Source organism: Anser anser (assembly GCF_964211835.1).
Source record: "Anser anser genome assembly, chromosome: 3".
Taxonomy (NCBI): Eukaryota; Metazoa; Chordata; class Aves; order Anseriformes; family Anatidae; genus Anser; species Anser anser.
In genome coordinates, this window is record NC_139722.1 from 39,504,938 (window position 1) to 39,530,968 (window position 26,031).

At 38.6% G+C, this 26,031-nt stretch overlaps 1 protein-coding gene across 4 annotated transcripts in view; it reads left to right on the forward strand.

Moving 5' to 3' along the window:
• ORC3 (origin recognition complex subunit 3) overlaps nucleotides 1–23,124 on the forward strand; it is a 36,901-nt gene extending 13,777 nt beyond the window's left edge. For 2 of the 4 annotated variants that reach the window (XM_083829240.1, XM_083829237.1), the window contains 13 exons: nucleotides 604–763; nucleotides 1,560–1,673; nucleotides 3,525–3,658; nucleotides 4,155–4,218; nucleotides 7,702–7,818; nucleotides 8,674–8,753; nucleotides 12,712–12,845; nucleotides 15,272–15,357; nucleotides 15,859–15,956; nucleotides 16,860–17,001; nucleotides 20,619–20,735; nucleotides 21,808–21,887; nucleotides 22,982–23,124. In XM_083829240.1, the coding sequence (XP_083685366.1) occupies nucleotides 604–763; nucleotides 1,560–1,673; nucleotides 3,525–3,658; nucleotides 4,155–4,218; nucleotides 7,702–7,818; nucleotides 8,674–8,753; nucleotides 12,712–12,845; nucleotides 15,272–15,357; nucleotides 15,859–15,956; nucleotides 16,860–17,001; nucleotides 20,619–20,735; nucleotides 21,808–21,887; nucleotides 22,982–23,087 (1,432 nt within the window). In that variant the 3' untranslated portion in view covers nucleotides 23,088–23,124. The remainder of the gene's footprint in view (nucleotides 1–603; nucleotides 764–1,559; nucleotides 1,674–3,524; nucleotides 3,659–4,154; nucleotides 4,219–7,701; nucleotides 7,819–8,673; nucleotides 8,754–12,711; nucleotides 12,846–15,271; nucleotides 15,358–15,858; nucleotides 15,957–16,859; nucleotides 17,002–20,618; nucleotides 20,736–21,807; nucleotides 21,888–22,981) is intronic. The other 2 variants (XM_083829239.1, XM_083829238.1) reach the window with 1 other exon arrangement.
• The last annotated feature ends 2,907 nt before the right edge of the window (nucleotides 23,125–26,031 follow it).

Genomic DNA, 26,031 nt, shown 5'->3' on the forward strand with positions numbered 1-26,031 from the left:
ACTTACGCTGTTTCCAGTGACCACAGCATTCGGTCCTGGCTATCAGTTCTCAAAGCATACACTAAAAAAAACTATTTGTAGAAGATGGAATCTGGAGAAGTTGATTTTTTTTTTTTTTAAAGTACAAAGGGAAGATAGAACTTCAGAGGGGTTTCATATTTATTTTGCTGTTACTAAGTTGTTTAAAATTTGTAAATGTTCTTGTGACTGTTAGCTGTTCAAAGTCTCTTCTCGTTTTTCTTTATTTCTTTGGAAAAAAATCAAATGCTAAGATTCAGTTCTCTGGATATAACTTCTTGGGAAGATAGGGTCAGTGCAATACTAAAACTGAAAATGCTTTTTATGCTGCTTCCTGAAATTTGAATCGTAAAATATAATTTAATTTGGTTTTCTGCTTTAAGGCTTTAAGTAGCTTACTTTTTTTTCCCCTTTTACTCCTCATCAAAACTTCTGGTTTACTGGCAACAAATCTTTTAATTTGTCCTTTTCTTGCAGGTAAGTCATTTGAGCTCAGGGCTGTAGTAGTAACAGAATGTGTTTGATTTATGATTTTCTATAATGTAACTATTATGTTTTTTCTCCTCTCCCCACCCTATGATCTAGTCAGCATATCCGTGAATTACCTGTAGTACTGATTTTTGGAATCGCTACATCTCCAATGATTATCCACAGCTTACTTCCTCACTCTGTTTCCTCTCTGCTGTGCATAGAGCTTTTCCAGTCCCTTTCCTGTAAGGAGCACCTGTCTACTATAATTGACAAGGTAATTCCCTTTCTAAATAGGAGTGTGTGTATTCAAGAACAGTGTATATGTGTGGCCTCTACAAGCAAGTTTTTCTGAAGCTTTTGGAATGGAATCTGTTCCTGAGCTGTCAATTTTGGAAATTTCTCCCCATAACTGCAGAGCAGCTTATTAATACCAAGAGCTTCCTCTCTACATTGATAAACACCTGCTTTTATCTTTGATTTACGTTGACATCTGTGCATACATACTGGGACAATTACACTTTGACATCCCCACATCTTCATTAGACTAGTGCTTTGATCCAAGTTTGGCTTTGTTCAGAAAAGGATAGCCTTTAAAATAAATCTAAAAAATGAGCTCAGCTTTAATTCTGCCACTTGTCAAAAATTAGCAGAGTTATCCAACAGTTATTCATACAGACACTTTGCGTTTGTGATTTTTGGTGTAACACTTTTTGCAGGATTTTTGAACATGCTGGAAGTAGTGACATCCTTGGTTGTTACAGAGATCTGTTTTTTTTACTGTTTGTAACTTAAAAAATAATGCAAAAACAACCTTAAACTAACTTCAAACATTGCTTATTAGTAAAAGTAACCTAGAAAAATGGGGTGTAATAATAAACTGAAAGTGTTTGCACAGGTATTTGTTCTAGTAGAAATACAGTTTTTACAAGTTGGCAGTGTATTTAGTATCTCATTTAGTTGCATGCTAACATATGCTGAGAATTGTATTAAATTGTACTTACAAATTTTGCTAAATTGAATTCAGGAAAGAATTTCTCCTATGGCTACATTTTCCTTTTTGTCTCCCTTAGGTTCTTTTAACAACCCAGTTTCCACTTAAACTGAGTGAGAAAGTGCTGCAGGTTCTCATCAACATATTCTTGTACCATGATTTTTCTGTCCAGAATTTTATCAAAGGCTTTCAGGTAGGTGATGATAACAAGATCTCAAATAATGGGTGCTGAAAATGAAGTCTTATTACTAGACATTGAAAGATTGTTTTGGATCCTGTTCTTGCTGTCATTGAAGTGAATGAAAAAAATGCCCTTTGAAAACATCCTGGTTCTGTGAACAGGTGGGTGTTTCTCTGCTAAAGCTTTGAAGAAAAACTTACAGGGCCAGGTATAAGGAAGCATTTAAAAATCACTTTATTAGCTTATTTTGCCACAAAAGAAAGGTATATTTAAAAGTTGAACTTAAAAAGGTGACCTGCCATAATGGGTAGGAAAGGCCTCTATATTGCTATAGGTTAAATTGTGGCTTGACAGCTCTGGCAGAACTCTCCAGTTGGATGTGTATTAAGTTGCTGTTCTGTTCCTCTGTACCACGTTCTTGGGCTGTGAACAGAATTTGTCATGGTGTGAGTAGGCTACACCAGTATCTCTTCCTCGCTTCCCGCTGGAACTCTTCTGGAATCATTTCTGAATGCACACTGCTTACCTTTATAGAGAAATGGGAGCTGTAGGACCACTTGCTTTGTGCCTCAGAGTAGGTGGTTCTTGTGCTCCAAGTAGCTGTGCAGCAATTGAAGAGTTACATTTACCCTCTTGGAAGGCAAAGTGGAAGGCTTTATAAAGTTTACTAAAAATTAATAATAAAAAAAAGTCCACGCAGAGTATATTTTTATTGGCTTATGTTTGTATCTAGATGTATTTCCATGTCTGAGTCTCTGTGTAGCTTTTCTTGATTGTGGACAAGAGTTTTCTGAGGAATCTTTTAATGCAGGATTGTGAAATTGTGTTTCTTTTTTGATTGGTGCCACAAAGGAACCTGTTAGTAAAACTTGCCATTTTACAGTCCTGCACATTGAGAGTGTGTTGGGTTCCTTGATTTTTAAGATTCAGTGATTGCCTGTGGCTTGGAGAAGTATCCCTGCAGTAGTACTCATTCTTTCAGACAGACCTATGTGGGCTTCTGTATATTTCAATTCCTCTTATTTGAAAGAGTCACCATAATTTAATGATTCCCCACTGGCCTGATGTGGAAGTACAAGTCCTAGCTGTCACAGGGTATGGCTGTGTCTTTGTGCTTTAAAATACTCAAGTAAAGTGCAAAGAAGCAATTTCAGATCAGATTTCCTAAGTGATTTTACAAGGGATGACCACCTGATGTTAACATTTCTGACAGGAAGTGTCTTTCCCCTTTGGTTTTAGTTTTAAATGGCTTTGGTGAGGTGGTTTGTTCGTCTGGTTTTTTGTGTTTTTAAGACTGGATGTGACTGAGATATGCTGCTAGGCCCTGATACTAGGAATATTCAGCACAGATGAAATCAATGATAGAGCATAATTTATTTGTGCATAGTAAGAACTTAGCAGTGTCCTTTTGTCTACATGAAACAGAAGATGAAGTGAGAACATGTGATAAGTTTGCTTATATATTGCAGTTGCTTTTCATATCTTTAAACGTACTCTGTTATTTATGAACATTAGAGCTGAATATGTAACCTAAAGAATGCAGTAATTTCCATAAATGAATAGAAAATATTTGACAGGCTATAGTTATGGTTTTGCAAGAGGGGAAACAATGAGGTACTGCATATGAATAGCGCACAGAGCAAAAAGGTAGTTACATGACTGTATTTAAAACTGAATAATCAGTGTAGTGTAGTGACGTGAGTTGCGGAATATATATGAACTGTAATGAATTTTTTTTTTTTAAAGGAGTGCCATTACTACCATTATAGAGTATGCACTGTAGGGATAAGAAAGCCTTAAAAGGTAGATATAGCAGGGAGGATGAATTTTATTAACATCACTGGTTCTTGCTTTCTTTTTCAGCTCTGCATTGTGGAGCACTTCTATACCCAGCCTCTTAGTGTACTTTGTTGCCATCAGGGAGAATTAAAGACGAGAATAAATTCTTTATCACATAATCAGTGTGAAAACATTCGAAGGCTGCCCTCTTTTAGAAGGTAAGAGGGGGAGATAAATTTTGGGACACTCACATATTTAGTCAGCATTGGAGAAGAAAAAAGGAATCTATAAACTTAACTGATAACTGTAGGCTACTTGAGCATATGTTTGTATAACAAAGGTAAATTCATCAAAAGGAGGACAGTTCCAAATATTTTCAGGAACCCTTTATCATCTGGTATGGAGAGTACAGCTTCTGTGGTTTGCAATCTGTTGCATCACTTGGACTTTTTTTTTCCTCTTGTACTTAATACAGAAACAAGCTATTATGACAAATTACCATAAATCACTTCTCAACTTGTTAAGCTGATATGGAGCATAATCTCTAGGGTTTAGTTGTGGCTTTTCAACTTGCTGGGATCTGGCTGTCCCTTTTTGAATCTTTTCAAGTAAATCCTTATATTAGCATAAACATTTTGAAGTTTTTAACCTTATAACCTTTTAAGCACAGTTTGCATCATAACTTTTGTGCTTCTGTTTTTCCTTGCCATGCAGGTATGTGGAAAATCAACCATCAGAGAAGCAGATTGCACTGCTGACAACAGACAGTTTCTTAAAGGTAAAATTTTAAGAAAGCCTTTCGAGAGCAAAAGTAACTTTCCAAATATATTGGCTTATCTGGAAGATGATAAATTACATGATTAGGATGTATAGATCTGTATAACATTTTTTGTACAGTGCATACAGTGCTTCGTATCTAGTAATGGAGAATGATAATCCACAAGTCATAACTCCAAATCTCTAGGCTTGCTGGGTATACCTTTATATAAAGCTGCACAGCTTTTCTTATATCACCTTTTAGCTATGTGTAGAAATCAGAGTGCTTAAAAAGAAGGTTGCAAGGTTTGTTTATGGCCTGGTCTTTTAATGCTTACTCAGACTGAGAGTGCAATGGTTGAAGAACGAGTAAGTAATCTTAGAGGTTACTTCATAAGCTCTTACCCTTCCAGAGTCTCTGATTGAACTCAGTAGGGCAGACTGGGTCCCAAGGTGCACATTCACACTAGATGTTGTACAGGATTAAAACTTTATGTTGCATGCTTATCTGGAGGTTTGTCAAGTGATTAAAATCAGGCTACTGCTATTGTGAACACTTCAGGAATTCATCATACAGTGAAAGAAAAATGCGTTTGTGATTTTCATTAGCCGAACCACTCCCTGTAGATGCATTGATGAGGATAAAGCATTTCTCTTAACTTCATCTCAGGTATAGCTAACCTGTCAGGCAAATGGTACAACCAGAGATAAAGCTAGTATTATGTGAGCAGCCTGATCTAGTGGGAGGTGTCCCTGCCCATGGCAGGGGGTTGGAACTGGATGATCTTTAAGGTCCCTTCCAACCCAAACTGTTCCATGATTCTATTAATGTATCCTAGCAGGTCTTCCTGGTCTTTTAGAACTTTTCAGACGTGAAGAACATTGTTAATGGTTGGAAGAGAGCAAATAAATTTGTGCAATGCAATTCTAGTAGTCAAGGCCAGAGATGATTTATATGGGATTTTATGATCTGTAGTCTTCAGTGTCAAAAATAGCCTAAGCTATTGCTGTTTCTTTGCTGTTTATTCACACCTCAGCAGATGTGCCAGCACAACAGCTTGCATGGCTGCACTATGAATATAATCAGAGAAACAATCCAACTTAAAGTAACCTGACCAAAAAAACAAAAACACACCCCAAAAATGTGGATTTGTTTCTGCAGAATAATTTCCCCAACCTGTTCTCTCTGCAGGTGCATAAATGCTTCTGTTGAAATAACAGGAATGAAAGAAGGAAGGAGTGGGAATGAGCAGCAGTGGCTGTTTCTTTAAACAAACACCATTTAATGGGCTGCTACTTTAAATTTTAATATCCATCAGTATGTTTAATAAGTATAATGTATCCCTTATTTTGTAAGACTATCCCCACCATGGAAGTTTGGGGGAAAAAAAAAGCTGGAATTCTTGTGCTTATGTGCATATGATGCTTCCAACCAATTGTACCTTAAGGCGCCAGTTCTAATCTCTGCTATAGCAGTAGGACTGTTACTGCATTGCCAAGCTGGTAGTGTTACCTGCTTGGGAAGGAAAGACCCTGCTTTTGCATTGATAAGCTTTTGCATAGATTTGTTCTGTATGCCTGTATATATTCTTGACCTACAATATCGTTTCTAACTTTGGAAATACTTTTAAAGATGTGTTACGGTTGTTCTTCATATAAATTTACTGTTCACGTTCAGGACTAGGTAAACTTGCCGTTCAGGCTTATCAACCAAATTTGCAATATCCTGTGTCAGCTGCTATTTGCTTTCCATGTTGTTACCACTTTTTTTTTTTTTAGTAACTATGGGAGGAGTTCCACCTATTTAGAATAATCTGTGTTTAAATGCATTTTCTCTTGGCAGTTTTACATCCTAATTAATTACAATGTTGTCTGAAAGTTTTCATGGCAAATTTCGTTTGAAATTATGTAAATATGTCGATCTATATGGAAAGAATGTTGCATGGCCTTCTGATAATGTTTTCAACCTCTTCTAAAGCAGAAATTAGGAGGGAAACTGACTGTTTTTCCACTCTGTTATTTGGCAAAATACATAGTCTTACTGTATTTTAATTTATGTAACCTCATCGGTTTTGATCTGAGAAACCAGATGAGGGAAGTATAGATGCTATAATGCTCTCAGTTTGAGGGAATAAGATTGATTTAGCAGCATTAAACAGAACTTGTTTCCTTGTCTCAGCTTTTTTATGGTGAAGATTTCATTTTTTTTTTTAATGATCCTGCTTAGAATTTAACTACAAACTTATAAATGTCTGTCTTAGGGACTTGGTATGACTTGGAAGTTGTTTAAATAATTGTTAAACCAATGACCCTTAAATTTTAATAGATAAAAAGTTTATGGAGAGAAACATCTTAATGCTTTTTATCATCTCAAACCTTTTTTAACATTGGAAAGCTCTCTGCAGCACTAAGTTATCTTTGTTACTTTGTTACTAAGTATCTTTGTTACTTTTCAGCCTGCAGTATGATACTCACATCTGTCCACTTCAGTCTTCCTTATATTGCCAGCAGCGCATAACTTTTTTTTGGTTTTGTTTGTTTGGTTTGTTATTATTGTTGTGGTTTTTTTGTTTTATTTTATGTTTAATATCTGTATTTTCAGCTTAACTTTAGTGAATTTCAGTGGCTTGTGTGTGTGGTTTTTTTCTTTGTTTTGTTTTTGTTGTTGTGTTTTTTCCTCTCCATTTGGAATAGTATGTTCAGAGTTGATGGAAATGGTACTAAAAATGTAGACAGCCCTGTTTTTCTCTTTTGATCTTTGACTGAAGTCAGATGAGAGAAGATTTTTTGATTCATGAACTTAAATGTAATGAGCCTAAAATACTTAAATACAGCTACCAGAAATTGCTAGTAGGATTTTCCAGAAGCCTTGTATATCCTTCCAAGGGAAGCCAGTGATAATGAGGTGCAATCTGGTAAATTCAATAGCAGCAGTTCATAATTTCTTTTTCCTAATACATGATTTATTTTTTCTGAAGATCTCAATCTATGAATAAGCAAGCCAACTTAAGAGCGCGTAGAAGCAACAACTCTAGAACATTTTTCTGTGAAATTTTCTTTTTATGTATACCTCACTAGTAAAAACAGGAACAACCCATAATGTAAGAAATATATTTTTAAATATACTTGTAATATAAAAATGAAAATAATAAAGATTTGAATAAAATTAGCTATATAATTTCTCAGTGCATATTAAAAGTATAGTCCTGTTTGTTGTGAGATGACACGCCAAACAACAGCTAAATATAGTTACAAATGATAAGATGATAATGCTAATCAATAACAACTCTTCAGTGAGATGGAAGAGGAAAGTGAAGTATATGCAGTGTGATTGCAGCAAACTGTTGAAATAAAACTTTTCTGCATGGTGGTCTTAATTTAACACTGGGAATTTGTCACAGCACACCAGAACGTCAAAACCCCAGAGTCATTTTAAGTACTCTGTGAGAATTTTAAACAAATGATTGTCAGAATGACTTACAAAGCAATTATCCTGTCACTGTAGGAAACAGTACAGAGGTTGCTGGAGGACCTGAATGTTTACCATGAAAATTATTTTCCAGTTCTGCGATGTCTTCATGTTTTCACATCTTCTCTCCCAAAGTATCCTTTGGGCAAGCAGGTGAGGTACTGTTATTCCATTTTAGTGAAGCGTGTTTTGTTGTTTCACGGTATGACATCTGAACAAGTATTTATTCTTTCTCAGTATGTTCTCTTCTGCTGGTTTGCCCTCTACTTCCCAAATGGAGGCATTCTTTCTTGCTATGGGCAGAGAGGAACAGCATGTGTTTTCTTTAGTGCTGGGGATTATACTTCATCAGTCAGCAGGAAGGAGTTTGTAGGAGGAGGCAGATGGACAGATCAGCAAGAGAATTGGCAGGTTGACTTTCCCACATCTGGAACGCTCTGTATGTATTGCAGACAATGTGTATTCTTCTACCGCCTAGAAGAGTCAAATTCAGAGGATGAGACTGAGTTCTAACAACCTGTACAAAAAAAATGATAGCAAGGGAACAGTGATAATGGCTCTTAATAGCCATATTGCTCTAATGTTATTAAATCTACCTTCTCATGCTAAGCAATTTCTTCTTCCACTAAAAAAATAATATATTCTGTGCGTGTGCGTTTGTTTGTTAGTTCTCAGTCTGTTACACACTGTTATTAGAGTCTGGCCCTAACTACAAAATTGGATTGAACTGTCCCAATATTTGAGATTTAAGAGATGTTTTAGCCAGGGCATTTGATTCAAGTTCCTCTCTGGTCTCTGCAGTTACCTGGTACAGAGCGATATATATTGACTGGCAAGTTAGTTGTGTAAGGTACTAAATAATCTCAATTTCTGTTGCGGTCATTCTGCATCTGAGAAACAAGCTCCGAAGGATTTACATATTACTTTGAAAAGATTGTTGTAGGAGCTCCCCATGGCTTTGCTTGTAAAAAAAAACACGTTATTCTTTCTTTATCTTCTGCATAACAGATCAGGGAGCTGCACTGTGCATGTTTGGAAAACCGTGTGTGGGAGACAGAGGAGTATGAGTCATTTCTTCAGCTAGCAAGGTGACTTTTTCCTTTCCATTTTGTTTTAATACCACTGTACACATATAGAATATCAGTCATCTGTTATCCTAGAACTTAAAGCTGAGGATGTTACCTGTTTGGAAGCTTTGCAGCTAGTTGTGGGGTTGTTTGCAAGTATAATGGCTTTTTTCATTTTCTGTTCCTACTGTTTTCTGTGAAACTCAGCCAGATTCTAAAACTTCTTAGGCCCTGTGTAATTATGCCAAAGCCATCAAGGTGCCTTTGTGTGAATGAGAACATCAGTTGGACTTTGTCTTTTAAAGTATGATTGTGTTAGAAATTCTTTCAGTATATTATTGTGCTGTGTTTTTGAAGGCCTTCTTATTAACAGTTGATCAACGAAGTTGTTAGTTTTAGCTTGCCTAAGTTGTGACCCATTCTGAAAAAAGAGAATCTGTTCCAAGTGAGTAGCTGAGGTCTTTCTTATTTCTTATTTACTGCTTTTTTCCTTTTCATAAACATTTCTACCAGTTTGTACAGGGATTGTTCTAATTTTTTTGTGCTGTTGTGAGCTTAGGATTTTTAGGAGAGCCTGTTTAAAATAGAAAAGTCACCTAAGGCAATTTTCATAATAGAAAACCTTTCAGTTGCAGTGTTGCAGCTACTGACTTCTAAACATGCTTTATCATGGCAAATGACTGTTTCCTGATAGCTGCATTCATTCAAATAATGCATTGTTTCTGTCACACAAGGAGCTGATACAACACTTGTTACCATAACTGCCTCCGCAAGAGCCTCTAACCATGTGAGGTTTGATGTCTGACAGGAAAACTGGATAGAAAAACCATGTCAGCGTTGGGTGGAGGGTCGCTGTCTGGGCTCATACACATAAGAAACATTCTCTCCATACTGTACCTTCGCCATACTGAGTTTCTCTCCCACACCACCACTTTGCTCTATTTTTATTCTCATCCCTTTGAAAGGATTACTTGCTTGAGTTGTCATCTCTGCAGTCATTTCTTGTTAATTCTTTTCTGACTCTCTTGAATCTTGACAGCACTCAATCACTTATCAGCCTGTGTCTACAAATGTGTCATTGTGCTTTCCTGTACTGTCTATTCTGTAATCTCTAGTAACTCATGGTCATTTTTTCCTCTCCCTTTTCTCCTCCTATATTTAATTTGTTTTCCTCCACTCTGAATTCATCTGCCTCTTAGCTGATACTACCATCAGATTCTGGCTTGCTCCCTCTTTATTCTTACCAGTTCATCTCTCACCTGCTTTTTCTTTCATCCTGGCACCCACTGTATGGAGGTTCTGATCGAAATACCACTGCTCAGGGTAGAATAGGTAATACCAGGTAGAAAATAAAAGGTAGAATAGAAGTACCAGTCATCAGGGTTATTGCTTTCATGAATGATTTTGTTTTTTCTAATTCAGGAGTGCTGTCATTTTCTTAACTCCTTCAACATAATTCCTTAAAATACTTAGAATTCTAGCTGTGATTGTATTTTTTTCAGCTTTTTCTTTAACTTCCTTCTCTGTTTTACACTTATTTTATCATCTCTGATTTTTTTTTTTTTGTGTAGTATCGTGCTGCTGTCTTTTAGAAGAAAATGATAAAATGTGATCTTTGTACTTCCACTAACAATCTCCCCCTCACCCCCCTATACTTGCCTATGGAAGTTATTGACTGTTCTTTAATATCTCTGCTTTCCCAGGGGCCCTGCCACCTATTGATATTCCCTATGTTCACCCTTCCATTATTTTTTTTGATATTTTCTGGAGTGCATCTCTCTTCATTTAGGAAGTAAAAATTGAGAATTTTTTGATCAACTTATTTCTTAATTTGCAACACGATCTCACTTTTGCACTTCATAAATTATGTTTGAATGAAGGGTTTTCAGTTACCCTGAGTTCCTTTTTCTTTCTTTTGTTTAGTTGGTTTTCTCTACTTCAGCCTTTTCTTGGACTGCTTTTATCCCTCCTATTCAGCCAAAAGTGCATTCCTCAAAAATGATGTTTCAGGTGATCTAACTTTAGCAATCTGGGAAGTAGTTATTCTATGTAAAGCTAATTTTCTAGAGCCCAGAAAATATCACGGGGAGAGGGAGAGTGTGTGAGGTTTAGCAGGTAATCAGTCCAATCAGAAGAGAGATAATGAAGAGATGTTGGAGTATGTCTTGCTTCATTGATTTTGGGGAGCTACCTGGTTTGGACATCTGGCCAAGTGACAAAACTTTTTGAGGACAGTCTGACCTATCTTCTGTCTTGATACTGTATTCTGCTTTTGCCTTCTAATCGTTGATGTCATTGGGCACATACTGCTTGCTGCTCATCACGGTCCTGCCCTTCCATGTCATTTTGTTGTTAACCTGTCATCTCTTCTTCAGATGATCCTTGCTTCAGCATTCTGAGGGAGTTTCTGTGGACTTCATCCTGGCTTCCTTTCTTCTCTTTCATAACTCATCTCTGAGTAATAAGAGACATTTATTGGATGTCTCTGGATGACCTTCCTTTCTTAATAGCTTTCTCTGATACCTGGAATACCTTGCAGTAATCTCAGGCACAAAAAAAGGCTGAAGGGGATCCTTTTCTGTTTCCCAGTACATAATAACCATTCTTTTACCTGTTGTTTGGGACTCATAGCCCAGATAAGTTCTTCTCTAGGCTCTTGTATCCAAGACGCTTCTAGAACTTGCAGGTTCTTTCTGAATAATATTTCTAAAATAAACGAATGGAAAAGAACATCTACTCTCAGATTTGTAAATCTTGTCATACTGTCTTCATCTTGCATGCTTAACTATTGCAGTGTTTTCTCATGACTGGAAGAAGGCTGTCTTGTTTCTTCATTATCCTTTGTAAGACATTAATTATTTTCTACTCTTCTGTGGTCAAGATCACCCTTTCTTGTTGTTAGCTCCTGCTCCTTTTCTATACAAAATTAATGTATCTGAAAGCAAATGTTGACTTGCAAAAATCCATAACCATAAATCAGATAAAAATCAACTGCCAATCAGCCTGAATTGCAATTGTCCTTCCAGATGTTGACAAAGCCACCCTAGACTCTTACATGCGCATCCTTGAAACTCTGAGACAATGTTTAGGTAGCTGACATGAGACCTACTCCCATCGTTTCATTGCTTTGTTATGGTCCCTTCTTTGTGTATCCATGTTTTTGCTGTCTTCTGCAGTCCTTGAACTGTTAGTATCTTTGTTTTGTGCTTCTTAAAGACGAAGCAAAAGCACAAGAATAAGCTGAGTAGGGCTGTTAGTAACCACAGCTATTATGAAAGTGAGCTAGTTCAGAACCATTGGGTGTGTTGATTGGAATCTCATGCACTGCATGAAAAAAGTGATGTGAATGCATGTGAAAAGATAGTGGCTTGGGGCAATGACTGATTCTGGAGTTCACTTAAATTGCTTTGATAACTTGTGAATGAAACTGAGCATTGAAATGGTGACATGTATGAAATGCCCTAATAAATAAATAAAACTAAGTAAATGCTAGGCTGGAGGTTGGACTAGATGATCTCAAAAGGTCCCTTCCAACGTAAGCAAATCTGTGATTCTAGGAGTGGCTAGATTCGTGCCAATTAAATACAGAAGGCAGTAATTTAAATTTAGTTTGAGAACTCATTCTGAGTCACAGAGAGTAATGGATTTTTTGGATGTGTGAATATATACTTACCTGAAAATTACAACTCTATATACCTAGTCAGTCTTTTAGGTAGAGTATAAGTAAAGCTTTCCTTGCCAGTTCTTGGGGGGTGGGGAAAGAAAAAATCTGAAGGACATCTATCCAAGTTGAATTGTTGTGGTTTTATTTGTTTGTTTCTCTTAATGACAGCAAGAAAAGTTACAGCAAGACTGAATGCTTGAAATCTTGGAGGCTTTCTCTTTTAAAAGGATTTTTTTCAAATTACCATTTTTTTTTTTCCAGCTAAGGACATTGAAAGATGTTTCATCGTTCTGTGTCAACAATTATGTCTTTTAGGATGTTGAATAAGTGTGATTTGGTAACCATGCTTCAAAAATGTGTGGAAATTCTTATGTCATCTCCTGGAAAGGAGTTTGATAAGACAGTAGAGAAGTTGAAGGAGTTCTTGACCCAGTTTCAGAAACTAGAAGGTGGGTGTGCATTATCATACGTTCCTTTGCAGATTATATTGAAGCTGTTCTATAATGGGACAAATGGGTATCATTTGCTGTGATATATCCTCTTATTGTACCAAGTTGTCAAATATTTCAGGATTGTTTTTAAATACACGGACACAAATATGCCATTTATGTTTTATTGGTTTGTGGTTCATGCTTTTCTATAACAGAAGAGTGATGTAAGATAAGAAATTGGACAGATCAGCAAACATTACTCACTAGATCTGTCATATGTGTATTCTGAGCATTTTACCAGATGTTGCAATCATTAAAAACATTTAACAAGTAAAAACAGATTTTGAAAGATAAGTAGAAGCAGGCTTCTTTATGACAGAGTATTTAATCCAGATATAGATATTTCTATATTTTGTATAGATGTTATTTTACCCACACCTTCAGTTAGATTTGTATGAAAGCTAGGACACCCACTGTCAGTTGTCCTGGCTCTGCTGACGTGCTGTAGCCTGTCGAGCCCCAGTATGTGGTTATTCACGGTATGAGGACATATTGGAAGCTTTAGTAAGGCAAATGAGTAGCAGTTTTCTGTCCTTCAGAGGCCGTATTCCATCTGAAACGGGAATATGATGTATTCCAGCACTCTTCTGGAATAGGAATTGGGTTCTTTCCTTGAGCTATGAAGAAGTGTTTCCCCGCATTTCCCTTTAGAAGGTGAAGTGGTTACCAGCTGGTCACTTTTATGCATACTAAACCATGGTCATTGTCAGTTGTGGTTGCTACCTTCCATTTAGATGAGCAGTGAATAAGTCACCAGACTAGAATTAATTAAAGTAGATGTGCAATGCTCTAGGGTTACTGGGGGGTTGCTTAGAAGAATTGGTGCTTGTCTGTGCCTTGCATTTGTGAAAAAGTACAGTAGTATCGGGGCTGTGGTACGGGAAAGCGGTGGTCCCTTTGAAGAGGCTGTATTTGTCACTGAAGGTACTGGCACTGAAGAATCTGAACTACATTGGAAAACCGGAAGGTTCATCTAATTTGGAAAAGAAAAATTAAAGGGAAACACTTTAAAATGCAGTCTTTCCAGAAGTATTGGATAAAATATTAGGACTTTTACCTTGAGGGAATAAATCAAATCAAAACGGGGAAAAAAAAATCAAGGAATTCAGGGACATGCAGAACTTTAAAACAAAGAAGGCAGTATTTATTTCAAATATTGATTTGTCTGATGAGTCCGTGAATGATCTTTGTTTTCAAAAAGGATTTAAGCTGTAATGAAAAAGCAAGAGTTGGGCAATTAAAATAAGCCTTAAATGAATAGATTGCTGAGTTAGGTGACTTCTTCCTGGATGTTTCTGGTAGTGTTGATCTTTAGCAGAAGTGTTCAGAAGTCTGCCAAAAATACTAGGTACCCAAATCTCCCTCAGAGCCTTTACAGTGAACGGGTAGTCCAAAATGTGTTGTCGTTGGTGGTGTGTTTTTTAAAAACAGTCCATCTTCTTAAGACTTCCTAATGAATTGGAAAATAGCAAAACATGAAGCTTGAGGAAAGAAAACATGTTCAGTCTATTTTGAGCAGAAGGATTTGATTTTAAAATACCTCAAGTTGACTGTATCAGTGGAGAGAGGAAGTTCTCTGTTTTTGAAATCTTTAACAAAATACAAATAGTAGATAAAATTCCAGTGAGCTAGATATTAAGTCTCTGCTGCTCATTCACATGGAGGTCTTTTAAAAGCATTTTTTGTTTTGGTGTTGCTCTGATAGCATCAGTTTGGTTTTTTTTTTGTTTGTTTTTTGTTTTACTTTTTCAGAAGAAAGAATGAATTGGCAAATGTATTAGTGAATGTATTAGGGTATTAGCGAATGTGTTGGGAAAAGGTCTTCCAGGACTTGTGCAGTGTGTGCTTGTGTATGTGTGCTGTTGACATTGAGTGAGAAAAAAAATGAGGTTGTTTTTAAATGTACATTTTAATGATCACTTCAGTTCTTAGTACTGTTTCTGAGATTTTAGGGGAGAGTTACTTGATACCATGGGCCTGAGCATTTTCATGACTTTCAATAAAAATTGAAGTTACTAGTTTTAGCTAGTCAGCTTTCTTTATCCAGAACTGAGAATTGATAAAAATGGATCAGCGCTGCAAGATATTGATCAAATCAATATTCTGTAACACTGAAACTTGGCATCAGTCTGCAGTCCTGCCCTATTCACTGATGTGTGTTGAAACACCAACTATAGAAGATAAATTTGTTGCCGTTTTCTGTTAGATCCTTTCTGTTCATACTAAGGGAATTACAGTGATGATTTTTAATGATGTTGACATCTCTTCAGAGGGCAGTAAAATATATCAGCTCATTCTATGTAGGTCACCAGAAAGCTTTTATGGATCATGATTGTTACTGCTGGTCAGAGTGATCTGTAGGTGAAATCTCCCTTTTGTTCTAGTAGCAGAAGCTTGCCAAGAACGAGATGAGTCTGTATCGTCACAAAAGGAGCTCCAGAAGAAGACAGACCTTTATCATCTTCAGAAGGTTAGGCCTGCATAGGCTTTATGGACTAGTTCCTTCACTGAATCGCTCTTAAGATGTATTTGTCCATGGTTAGGTCTTCCCTGCTTGCTGGAGCTCTGCCTAACAGTTCTGTATAAGTAACTTTTCTTAAAAATGAACGAATAGTAACAGTTATGTATGTCAGACCTACCTAATGAATAGAAAATAATAGTAAATATCTGTCATAAACTAGGATTTTAAACTGCAAATTAGTTCGTATTTTTGGGTCGAACTTGTAAATTACATTCTGCCTAACCCATATTTCTTCAAGCTTGAGGCTTGAAGAATTAACCTAACTCCTTACAAATATAAGAACTGAATACACTGGCTTAAATAAAAATAGCTGCATGATCACAGTTAGGATCATCATTAGTGAAGACGTGCCAGCAAAAATTAATTATACATGTTCAACATATACATTGTGTTCTCCAGAGAATAATTACTTCCCAGGTAGTTTTATGCACCACTTTTTCTTTTTTAAAGACTTTGTTGGAGTTGAAGGAATCAAGGCGGTCTAAGAAACTGACAAAGTTTGAAATGCTTCGTTTTGAAGTTGTTGACTATATAGACAGTGTTGTAAGGTGAGCTTTTCTATTTTATACTCCTGCATTAGTTTGCATCATAAGTTAAAACAGAAAGTTTGCTAACAAGTTAACATGGGAATAAGTCGTGTCAAAATTATGTCTTAGTCCCTGTGGTATGAAGCACGCTATTTTTTTTCCCCCTTTCTCACTCTTCCTTTGATTGAGCACTCTGAAAAAAATAATACAACCTGTTTTCCATAGGTTAGAAGTAATTGGCACACAAACTGACAAACTTATTTTGTCTGCAGAGTGAAGTTGAGGGGAGGGCTGGGTGTATGTTATGAAAGTCAAGAGTTTTTACTCTAATCTTTGCTGATCTGTTCTATTTATGAAACTATAGATGCCAAGTGTGATATCCTAGCAATTTTCGGCAAGTAAGGCATAGCAAATAGGGTGCTGGAGGCAGCTTTGTAGATGAAAATGGAAAGGCTTGGGGTGTGTGGGGTAAGAGATGAAGGCACTTGTTAACTGTGCAGCCTTAGTGAAGGGAGGTGGCAGGTTGAAAGCCTGGTGGTGGCATGGGTGGGGGAAGAGAAGCTAACAGAAGTGCCAAAAAAAAAAGCTTCAGATATGAAGATAGAGATGGCCTCAAGATGGATCAGTAAGATTTGTGGAGTAGAGTACCTAGCTGGTGTTAGCATTTATGCCCTTATTTTTCAGTTTGTCTCTGGCCCAGCTAGAATTCCAAGTTAAATCCATCAGATGCAGAGTTGATAACTATTGACTTCCCTGCTTAAAAATTGATTTCGGCCCTGTTCATCTTTTTTTGGGGGGGAGATTTGTCAGTACTGGTTGAAATACTTTATTGTAGTCTCTGACTGCAGTGAAGTTGTGTTGTTTTCCCTTAAGGTAAAGCTTGTATCTCCCTTCCTCGCCCCGAACCTCATGTTGCTTTTTCAGAAATTACCTTGTTCCTGCAGACCACAAGACGCTGCATGAGATAGTGTATTTCAACACAGCCAGTGTTCTTCGTGAGCACTTGAACGCTGCCCCAAGGGTTGCACTTCACACGGCTCTGAATAACCCATACTCCTACCTGAAGGTAAGAAACGAGTGAGTTGTTTGCAGAGCTGGAGTAGTTTCTGAAGGCTGTACACGAGGATGATGTTAAAGTCTTAGTTTTGCTGTTTCATGAAGCTTGGCACACACTCAGATGTTTTGCAGAGAACCAGCACGTCATTGTTGATAAGCAACTGGGGACTTTGCTAAGAGCTAGGGAATCTGGCTGGCTGCAATAAAGAGGCTGATTATGGAAAGAGTTTTATATGGGAAAGCTGTTTTCCAGAGCCTGTTCTAGTTGTGATCTTTTCTTCTATAGATGTAGCAGAAAAGTCATTTTGTCCCCCATTGTGAATGGGAGGACTGTGTCCAAGGGAAAAAATAGCGTCGGGGGCTTTTTCCAGAGACCTGGTTTGCAGTGCTGGTGCTGAGCCCTCACTGTGTAGGCTTGCTGTAAGGTGAAGGCATAGTGAGGAAATTTACAATAGCTTAAATACAGACATATTTAAAGGAGTCCTTTTCTTTTTACACTAATTTCAATATCTGTTGTGTATTGACATCCTGTCTTTTCTGAGCCCAAGAAAAGGATTGTCATTGATTCTGCTAGCGAACCTGACCTTTTTCTAGAGAAGAAAACCAGCCTCTTTCCCAGTTCGTTCATGTATCAAATTAACAGGATGACCGAAGGAAAGAAAGGAGAAGCACACAATTTGGAGCAGGAGCGAACATACATTTCTCTGGTTTATCCTTGATTATAGCATATAGAATATATATGCTACTTGGAGTTATCCTTCCGCCTTGACATTTCTCTTAAAAAGTATGGTCACAGCTTTGAAGAAGACATTGGTTATAGCTTTATCTGTGTGTTTATGTGGTACTTGAATTAGAGCCAACACTTAATTACCAGAAACCAAACTCAATAAAGATCAGTCTTTGAAATCCACAGCCCAGTTTGTGTTGGGTTTGTTTGGCACCGTGCCTCTATCTGAATGAGGGTTTTGCTGTGTGTGGGACTTTTTCTAAAATTGCTTGGTCTTATTTGTGAAAATGGCAGTTAGCAAGTGGGCTACCACTGAGGAAACGTAATATGAACATCACTAACTTATGCTGTAGAAAAACCTGTAAAGATTAGGCAAGCTAGCAAAATCTAGCTGCTAATGTGTTGAGTGAGTATTCTCTTTGATGAGCTGACAGGACTTAAAGTCCTCTGTCATCCTGCACTTTGTTCTTTGACGTACTTCAACATGTTTTTGATGTTTGAGTAAATTGTGAAGGTTTTGACATAGTTTCTAGTAGCAGCAGTATTGGCTGAGTACCTTGCTTAGCATTTTTAACCCATGTGAGTCAAATATTTTTCTTGATTGTACCTATGAATTCTGTATGGCTTGTATTTTCCTGGGATGTGACCAGAGCAAAGTTCTCTAGAGCTGTTCCTACCAGAAGACTAGGACAGAAGAGGATCTGCTTCAGTGGAGTAACAGGAAATGATTAATAATGTGATGCATTTCTTACAGGAGTCTAGTGCAGTTATTTATTTAGCTAAATACGAACCAAAGAGCATACTTATTCTGAAAAACCAATGCACACACAAAAAAGTACAATTCTGTTTTCGTTGATCCCATGAAAATACAGAAAGTTGTAACCTGGAATCAGCAAGTCACTGCTTAGGGCTGTATCAGCTCAAGGAAATACAATTTCTGGATCTTCCCAGAGTTTAGATGGTCATGCAAATTTTGTTCTTGACCTTGGGGTAGAAAGGGCGTGTTTTTCACATTGATCTCAAGGAATGAGCCCTGCTGCATCCTGCCTCTCAGTCTAGTTTCCTTCCAGGGACAACTTGGGTGCCGCAGCCTCAGGGAGCTGAGGTTTCCCCGCACGCAGCAGCAGCTCCCTCATGGTAAAGATGCTTGTGTGAGGTTTAGTTATGTATTAATTTCTACGAATGAGCCTGTTCCAGTTGTGTCCTCCTTGGTTTGGGTAACTAATCAGGCCTTAAAGATGAGGAATTCTAAGTTGAAGCACCTTGCCGTGTCTTGGGCAGCTCTGGCATCTTGCTTCCATGGAAGAGAAGGGCATGGTCCAGGTCCCTCTTCCTTCCTTCCCTGTAGATCTGCTCTGGTGCTTGCTGGATGCTCTCCTAAGCCAATTCAGGTTTTGAACTGACAAGCTTTAGGCTGGTATTAAAAACAAAATCTGAAAGATTAGAATTCAGTCCAAAGCATCCAGCAGCGCCAGAGTTAGCACCAAGGTGAGTGGTGGTAGGAAGCCACAGAGTTAAGAGCAGTAGCAGAGAGGAAAAGAAGTGTAGGGCAACCCCCGTGGGTAGTGGTGAGCCACTAGGTCACCCAGAACGTGTAACTCCACCTCTGCTAGTTGGTAACACAGTAATAGGGTTGGACTTGATGATCTGAGAGGTCTTTTCCAACCCTAGTGATTCTGATTCCTTAATTGAAACTATGACAGTATGAATTAGTTGAGTAAATTGATGTCTGGGTTGTAACATTTTGAGGTTTTAGCCATGTCACTGAATTTATCTGGAGACCATCTGGGCTGAACTGATATCTAATTAATGTCATTAACCTGTGCTTTTGTGTTCTTTGTACAGAATACATAAACTTGAAAATTGTTAGGCTTTCTGAAAATTGTGACAAGTCTCCTGAGTGCTGGAGTACATACTGAATCTGAGCCTCACAAATTGCAGGAACTGAGATAGATAAAATGTAAGCTAAAGATTCCTGAGCAAAGTTGTGGGTTTTGCCCAACCTTCTTTCCTATCTTGAAAAGCTTTTATTTATGAAGCTATCTGTGCTGGGGCTTTATAGACTTCCCAAGTCTGGCATGTGTGCTGGTGTATTTTTACTGCCATATAAGAGCATTTTAGCAAAAATTTTTAGGAACTGAAAGGAATGATCCGTAGTTGTTTTATTAGAGGAGATGGCTTCTTAGAGTATGTGAGACTGAAAACTGAATAAAATTATGAACTGAGGTGACATGTCATAAATTTCTGCAGCCATGCAGAGACTTTCTTCTAGCTCTAGTGGTTTTTGGGTTTTGTTTTTCTTTTAATTACAAAGTAAATGGTTTGGTGCTGATGACCTGGATTTCCTGACATACAGAACAGTTTGTGAGAAATCAGACTTTTGCCTTTATAGGTGTTGAGTTTCAAGCCAGAGAAATGATTGTAACATTTCAAAGATAAAACTCTGAGATGAAAGAAACAATTTTGTTTTTTAGCCCACGTGACAGACTTTCGCTAAGACTTTCCTTTCTGAGGGGGGATGAGGGCCTTACATAGTAAGGCCTGAGATTAATCATGATAGGTTTCTTTTCCTGAATCCATAGAACAGAGTATTTCTCTCTACAGAAATAGGAAAAAGCCCAAGCAGATCATCATTTGAATAGAGAATGCCTAAGTGGAAAAGATGGTAGAAGGAACACAAGGAGTGAAGTAGCTAGGAGAGTTGTGTTGTTTTGTTTTTTTTTTTTTAATGGTGTGTTTTGTTATTTCTTTGCACCATCAGCTTAGCACTGAACACACAAACAGTAAACATTTGGTTAAAATACTTACCATGCGAATTTCCTGGTGCAGTGTTGTATCCAGCCTTATAGATTGTTGAGGATTAAAAACTGATTGAGGTTACTGCCTTTGTCTTTCATCAGAGTCAAGCTTTGAGAAGTGATGGAGGAAGCATTTCTAATAAAGCCCCTGACATATGCATAGTCTACAAGCTTCATTTGGAATGCGGCAGATTAATCAATCTCGTTGATTGGTTAGAGGTACGTAACGATGCAAGCAGTGCCTCCAGCTGCTCCCAGTATTTTCCTGATTTACCTCTTTGCTGTGTGTTTGCTTTTCTGTTGTGCCCCTCAACAACAAACTCGTTGCCTGCCTCAGTCCCTCCTGCACAAGAACACGGTGTTTCCAGATCACCAGCCCACAGTCTTCCCTCCTGACTGCTGTGAATCATTTATTTCCAGCATTGTTACTCTGTGATGAAATTCTTCTCTGTTCCGTGTTTGCAGATCAGACGTTACGCTTCACAAAGCTACCTTTTTCCCCTTTAGGTGTTTTATGACACTTTCAGGGAACCAGGGAAGTGCTACCACTGAAGCGTGGGGCTTTGGGGCAGAATGCTTATGCTAGGGAAGAGCAAAGCTTCAAGCTTGATACCCTGTCTCATACCATGACCAAAAGCGAGTGTAAAAAGAGAATGTGCATCAATATGGTACATTCTCCGAATACTTCCCAACAGCCATGTTTTAGTTCCACTATTTCCTAATCTGGAAATTTTCTCTGTATTTTGTTAAGTCTAACTGGATTACATTAGCAGTGCAGGTTTTCAGGAACCACAGCAGCTTGTGGGAAAGAATTGTTCAGCTTCGCTACATGCAGTGCGGAGAACACTCCTCTTACTTGTTCTGAATGTGCTTCGTTTGCTGCTGCCTTGTTGGTGTATTGGAAGAGAAAGTGGACCTCAGATCTCTATCCAGCCTCCTGATGTCACTCAATTTTATAGATCTCTCTACAGCCGGCTTAATTTTTCCAGATGGTTTACAGTCGCGCGGTTTCTGTATTTTTTTCTGAGAATGGGTCAGGAACCAGAAGTGTATTTAGAATTTAAAATATAGTCATGAGTTCAGGGAGTCACATTCTTTCATTGTGTTCCTTCCCTGGTAATATGTAACCTTGCTTGCTCTCTGGATTGCTGTGAAACTGACATTGTCACAGTTACCATTCCGAGATCTCATTCCCCCTGAGTGACAGTGATTAGCTCAGAGCTCGTTATTTTATGTGCAGCTCTGCCTGTTCATGAAATGTGTTAGATCTGTGCTGCTTTTCCCTTTCTAGGCTTTCTCAACTGTGGTGACAGCAGTTGAGGGACCAAATGCAGATGCACCTTCCTCGGACCAGGTGGATGATGTTATCCAGTATCCTTTCTCACTTCAGTCTTAAAATTTATTTGACATTCAAACGCTTATGGGATTAGTGAACCACAATTTTTAAAATGCAGCTTTTTGTGCGCTGATAACTAATTCCAGGAAAAATAAGACAAGTGGTTCAAGCAGTCTTTATGTACTTTACGTGCAAAGTCACGGAAACGGATCCTGTGAAATAGTTGGGCTGGGGGTGGTGAGGTAAGGGAGCAGCTTTTGTCCAGAGGAACATTTTGGATCTGAAATAGAAGCAACAGAGCTTGAAACAAGATGAAGCAGCTGTTCTGAGTTAAATCATCTGAGAGTTGGTACATCTGCTTATGCAGGGGGAGAGCATTACTGAGGAAGAGAGAGGACAGTTGTGACCTAGAGAGGAGATGGAAAGAGTTGGTAGTTTATTACTATAGGGACGACTGAAGCATTAGCAGAGGAAATGCTTATGAAGCAGTATCTCTGCAGAAACCGTGTGTTCTGCTACCTCAGAGCTGAGGCTCCTGGTTTGCCCAAAACATCCATCCTGCTTCTCACTTGGTCCTGATTCTGCAGATCTCGCTTAAGAGGATCTGAAGGACAAGCATTGGAACCAAAACTCATGGCTACGGCAGTAGTGCTGCCACAGGGGTGAACAGCTGTACGAGAAGCTTAACTACAGGGCGAGAATGTATATGTGGTGATACTGTGCCACTATACCTCTGCTGTTTTATGACCCCGCGCCCCCCCCCCCCAAATCTCTATGCAAGTATCTATCTCCCCATTTGCTTGTTAATGGACCTAAAAGTGGAAATTCTTCTGAGAGACATAAAATTGGTATCTTTGTAGGTTTAAAGCTTCTCTTTGTGTGAAAAGGCACGCTTCCTTTGTTGCCACATTGTTTTCAGGTAGCAAAAAGAAACACTGATTAGATTATTTGTGCTTCTCTAGGCCAGGCACGCGCTGTCCTCGTTTCCAACAATTTTAGTGTGCAACACAATGTTTTGTGTAATCAATGCTTACCATAACTTAGCAATCTTCCCCTCTGAGAGATTATAGTGTCCCTGTTGATTATTGTCATTAAAAGTGTATTTGGTTTCCTTGACTGACATGTCCAGCGCTCGTTTTATTCGAGCAGTTTCTGAACTGGAACTCCTGGGTTTCATAAAGCCTAGCAAGCAGAAAACCGATCACGTGGCAAGGTTGACATGGGGAGGCTGTTAATGTGCCACCAGAACCTTAATAAAGCTGTTCTTTGTAATGTTGTGCAATGGCTGCGTTCCCACTAAACTAGTCTTAACTAACTTAGCATGCTGAGTCCAAGTCAAGTCAAGGATGACTGAATGCTAAGATACATCCCCAGTGCCTGGAGGAACTTCAATAAAAATGTTGTTTTTTAACACTCTGCCTCCATATTATAATGCACTGCTCTATTGCTGCTCGTGTTCCAAATACTGTGCTGGTGTGCCAGTTGTAATCATCTTTGATGTGCAATACTTAACGCTACCCTGATACAATTCAGGATGCCAAGCCAAAATGAGAACACTGGATGTGTCAGCTGCAGAAGTGATGAAGCAGCATTATTAACTTGCTCATGATCTGATAGGATTTGAATCATCAGTGTAAAATGCCTTCCACATCCTTGAAGTACAGATTTAAGTATGCTAAGGAAGACAATACGCTCCTGTGCTTGGCAGCTGCTGCGTGTTCTTCAAAGCAGAACTAGTCCTAACACCCTGAAAAACTTGATCGTGAAGCAGAGAAAGGGATGGTATTTCTGAAGATACAGAGTTAATTTCTCTGAGAAGAGCAAAAGCAAACTTTGAATGGTTCCCTTTTTATAGTGAGGATAAGTACTAGCTGGCTTAGCTGTCAGGAATTTGTGTCAACAAAGGCCAAATGAGAATATAGCGCTCACATGCATTAGAGGAAGGTAGTGAAATCCCCGTGTAAGGTACACACCATTTTTTTGTTGAGGATTTGTATTGTGCACAAGCAAAAGAAACAGCTCAGTGAGAATAACTGCTGGCTGAGAGCATGGAAGCACTGCTTATTTGAGGGCTCTCCAGTTCATGACACTGCATCAACGAGCACACCAGTAGAGGCAGTACTACCAGTAAGAAAGAAGTCTTTTCTTTGCCCCTCAAGAGCTACCCTGCCCATCTAATGCATCAGGCTTCATCTTCACCCAATTTGGGCAGTGAAGTTGTTTTCCAACCATGGAAGAAGCCTTGAGAACCCAAGGGGAAAGCCGCCTTTCCCTCCAGCACAGCGTGTCTGCTCTATGTTGATAAACTGGCCTCTGGGCCGCAGCTCGTGCACTGCAGCCATGGGGTGGAGGCCTCAGGTCAGCCTTATCACCTAGCACCGGGCTGCACCGCTACAGAAAAGCATTTAGACTTTGTGCTGGGTGGGAATGACTTAGTTTATTGTGAAAGACTGTGTTTACCACCAAAGAAAACCTCCCAGACTTCCTCAGCTGAGTGCCTTCACTTTCCTTTGGTTGGAGGCTTTTAAGCATTGCTCCCAGCACAAACATCCAGCTGTCACGAGAAGCCAGATGCTCCCACTTAGCTGCAGTGGTACTTCAGCCTTCCTACTCAAAACAGCTGATAATGATAGCCCAGAGCTCTGAAGTTTGTACCACATAAGTAAAACAGAGCCCTACAAGGGCAGGATAAGTCCTATTACAAAAAGCTGGAAGTTAACGAGCTATTTACCCAGGAGTTTGTTTTAAATACCCTGAGAGACTACGAGTCATGTATTTTCCAGTCATTCTAACTGCAGAGACAAAAGAAATGCTTCCTGCTGTACATATTCTCTAAATGATGTCAAGCAAATTTAAAGGTTGAGGAAGATGAGCTTATCATGCAACTTGGGAAATGCATCGACAAGAACTCTGAACAGTAAGTTTTAGGATCTCACTGGAGCAGCTGCTGACATTCCTCTCTTCCACCCAAGACATGGGTATAAACAAACTCAACTGTGCTTCATTCCAGAGACCAAGCCGGGGCATCTACATGTGCTCCACAGTCTTTGTATGTCCAAGATTTCCAAGAAGCAGAGAGGAAAGACTAATTTCAGGAGAAGAATGCTGCGTAGGCTTTCTCTGTTCTGAACCTGACCTATTTATTTTGCAAATAGGCTTGAAAAAACAAAGTGAACAGCAAAACAGCCAAATGTCTCACCGATCAGTGAGAGGACAAGCAGCCAAATGTCCCTCACACCTGTCCTCAGCCACCTCCTGCAGTCTCCCATCCCCTAACATGACCCAATCTAAGATCCGACCACGTAATCTCTCAGACCTTTTAAGGACTGGAATATTTGGAAACAGAGAAGCAAGCTTTAACAGTATGTGAAGTTTAACCACAAAGTGAGCTGGCAACATGACATAAAAAGTAAACAGCCAAATTAATAGTTAATGGCCGTTTCTTCCCTGTAATGACAACATGAATTGTGAACCTTAAAGTCACCTAAGCTTGCTATACTATTTATGGTTTCTTGGGATCAAATCCTTCAGTACTTGGCACTTCATAAAACTGAAAGATGCATAAAAGGGAAAAAGATGGCTAAAATTATGTAAGGAGTAATACGTAATTTCATTTCCTTCTGCAAAGACAGTTGGACATTTAAAAAAACTGCACAAAATTTGCAAGTCGTATCCAGTTTTTGCAGACGCTGGTTTCATAGTCTGCATCTCAGCTGCCTACAGAGAGTTTAACTGCTAAATTTTGCACCAACATCAGGAGGAGCAGAGATGCTACAGCTGTGGAACTATCACCTTGAACAAAATCCTGGTGCTTGGGGTCTAGGGCTTCTCTCAATTTATTTTACTATTGTTCGCTGTAAATATTCCATATTCACCCTCGTATATCCTAGCTGAAATGCATACAGGAAGAGTGGAATTGACCGTATATATGTAGTTTAAAAATTTAGTTTCTACAGTTGTCTGCAGAGTAGTAGCATGTTCTGCAGACACTCCAGGAAACCTTCCCTGTGTGCAGTGTTCATGAAAAGCAAGACCAAAGATCGCACTGCGATACCAGATCTGAAACTAACAGCGCAAAGCCTCGCTCACCTCTGAACCAGTAACCGTACTGTGTTCTTCAACACCCTCATCTGTCAACAAAACCATGGCCCAAAGTTAAAACCTGAAAGTCAGTTTGAA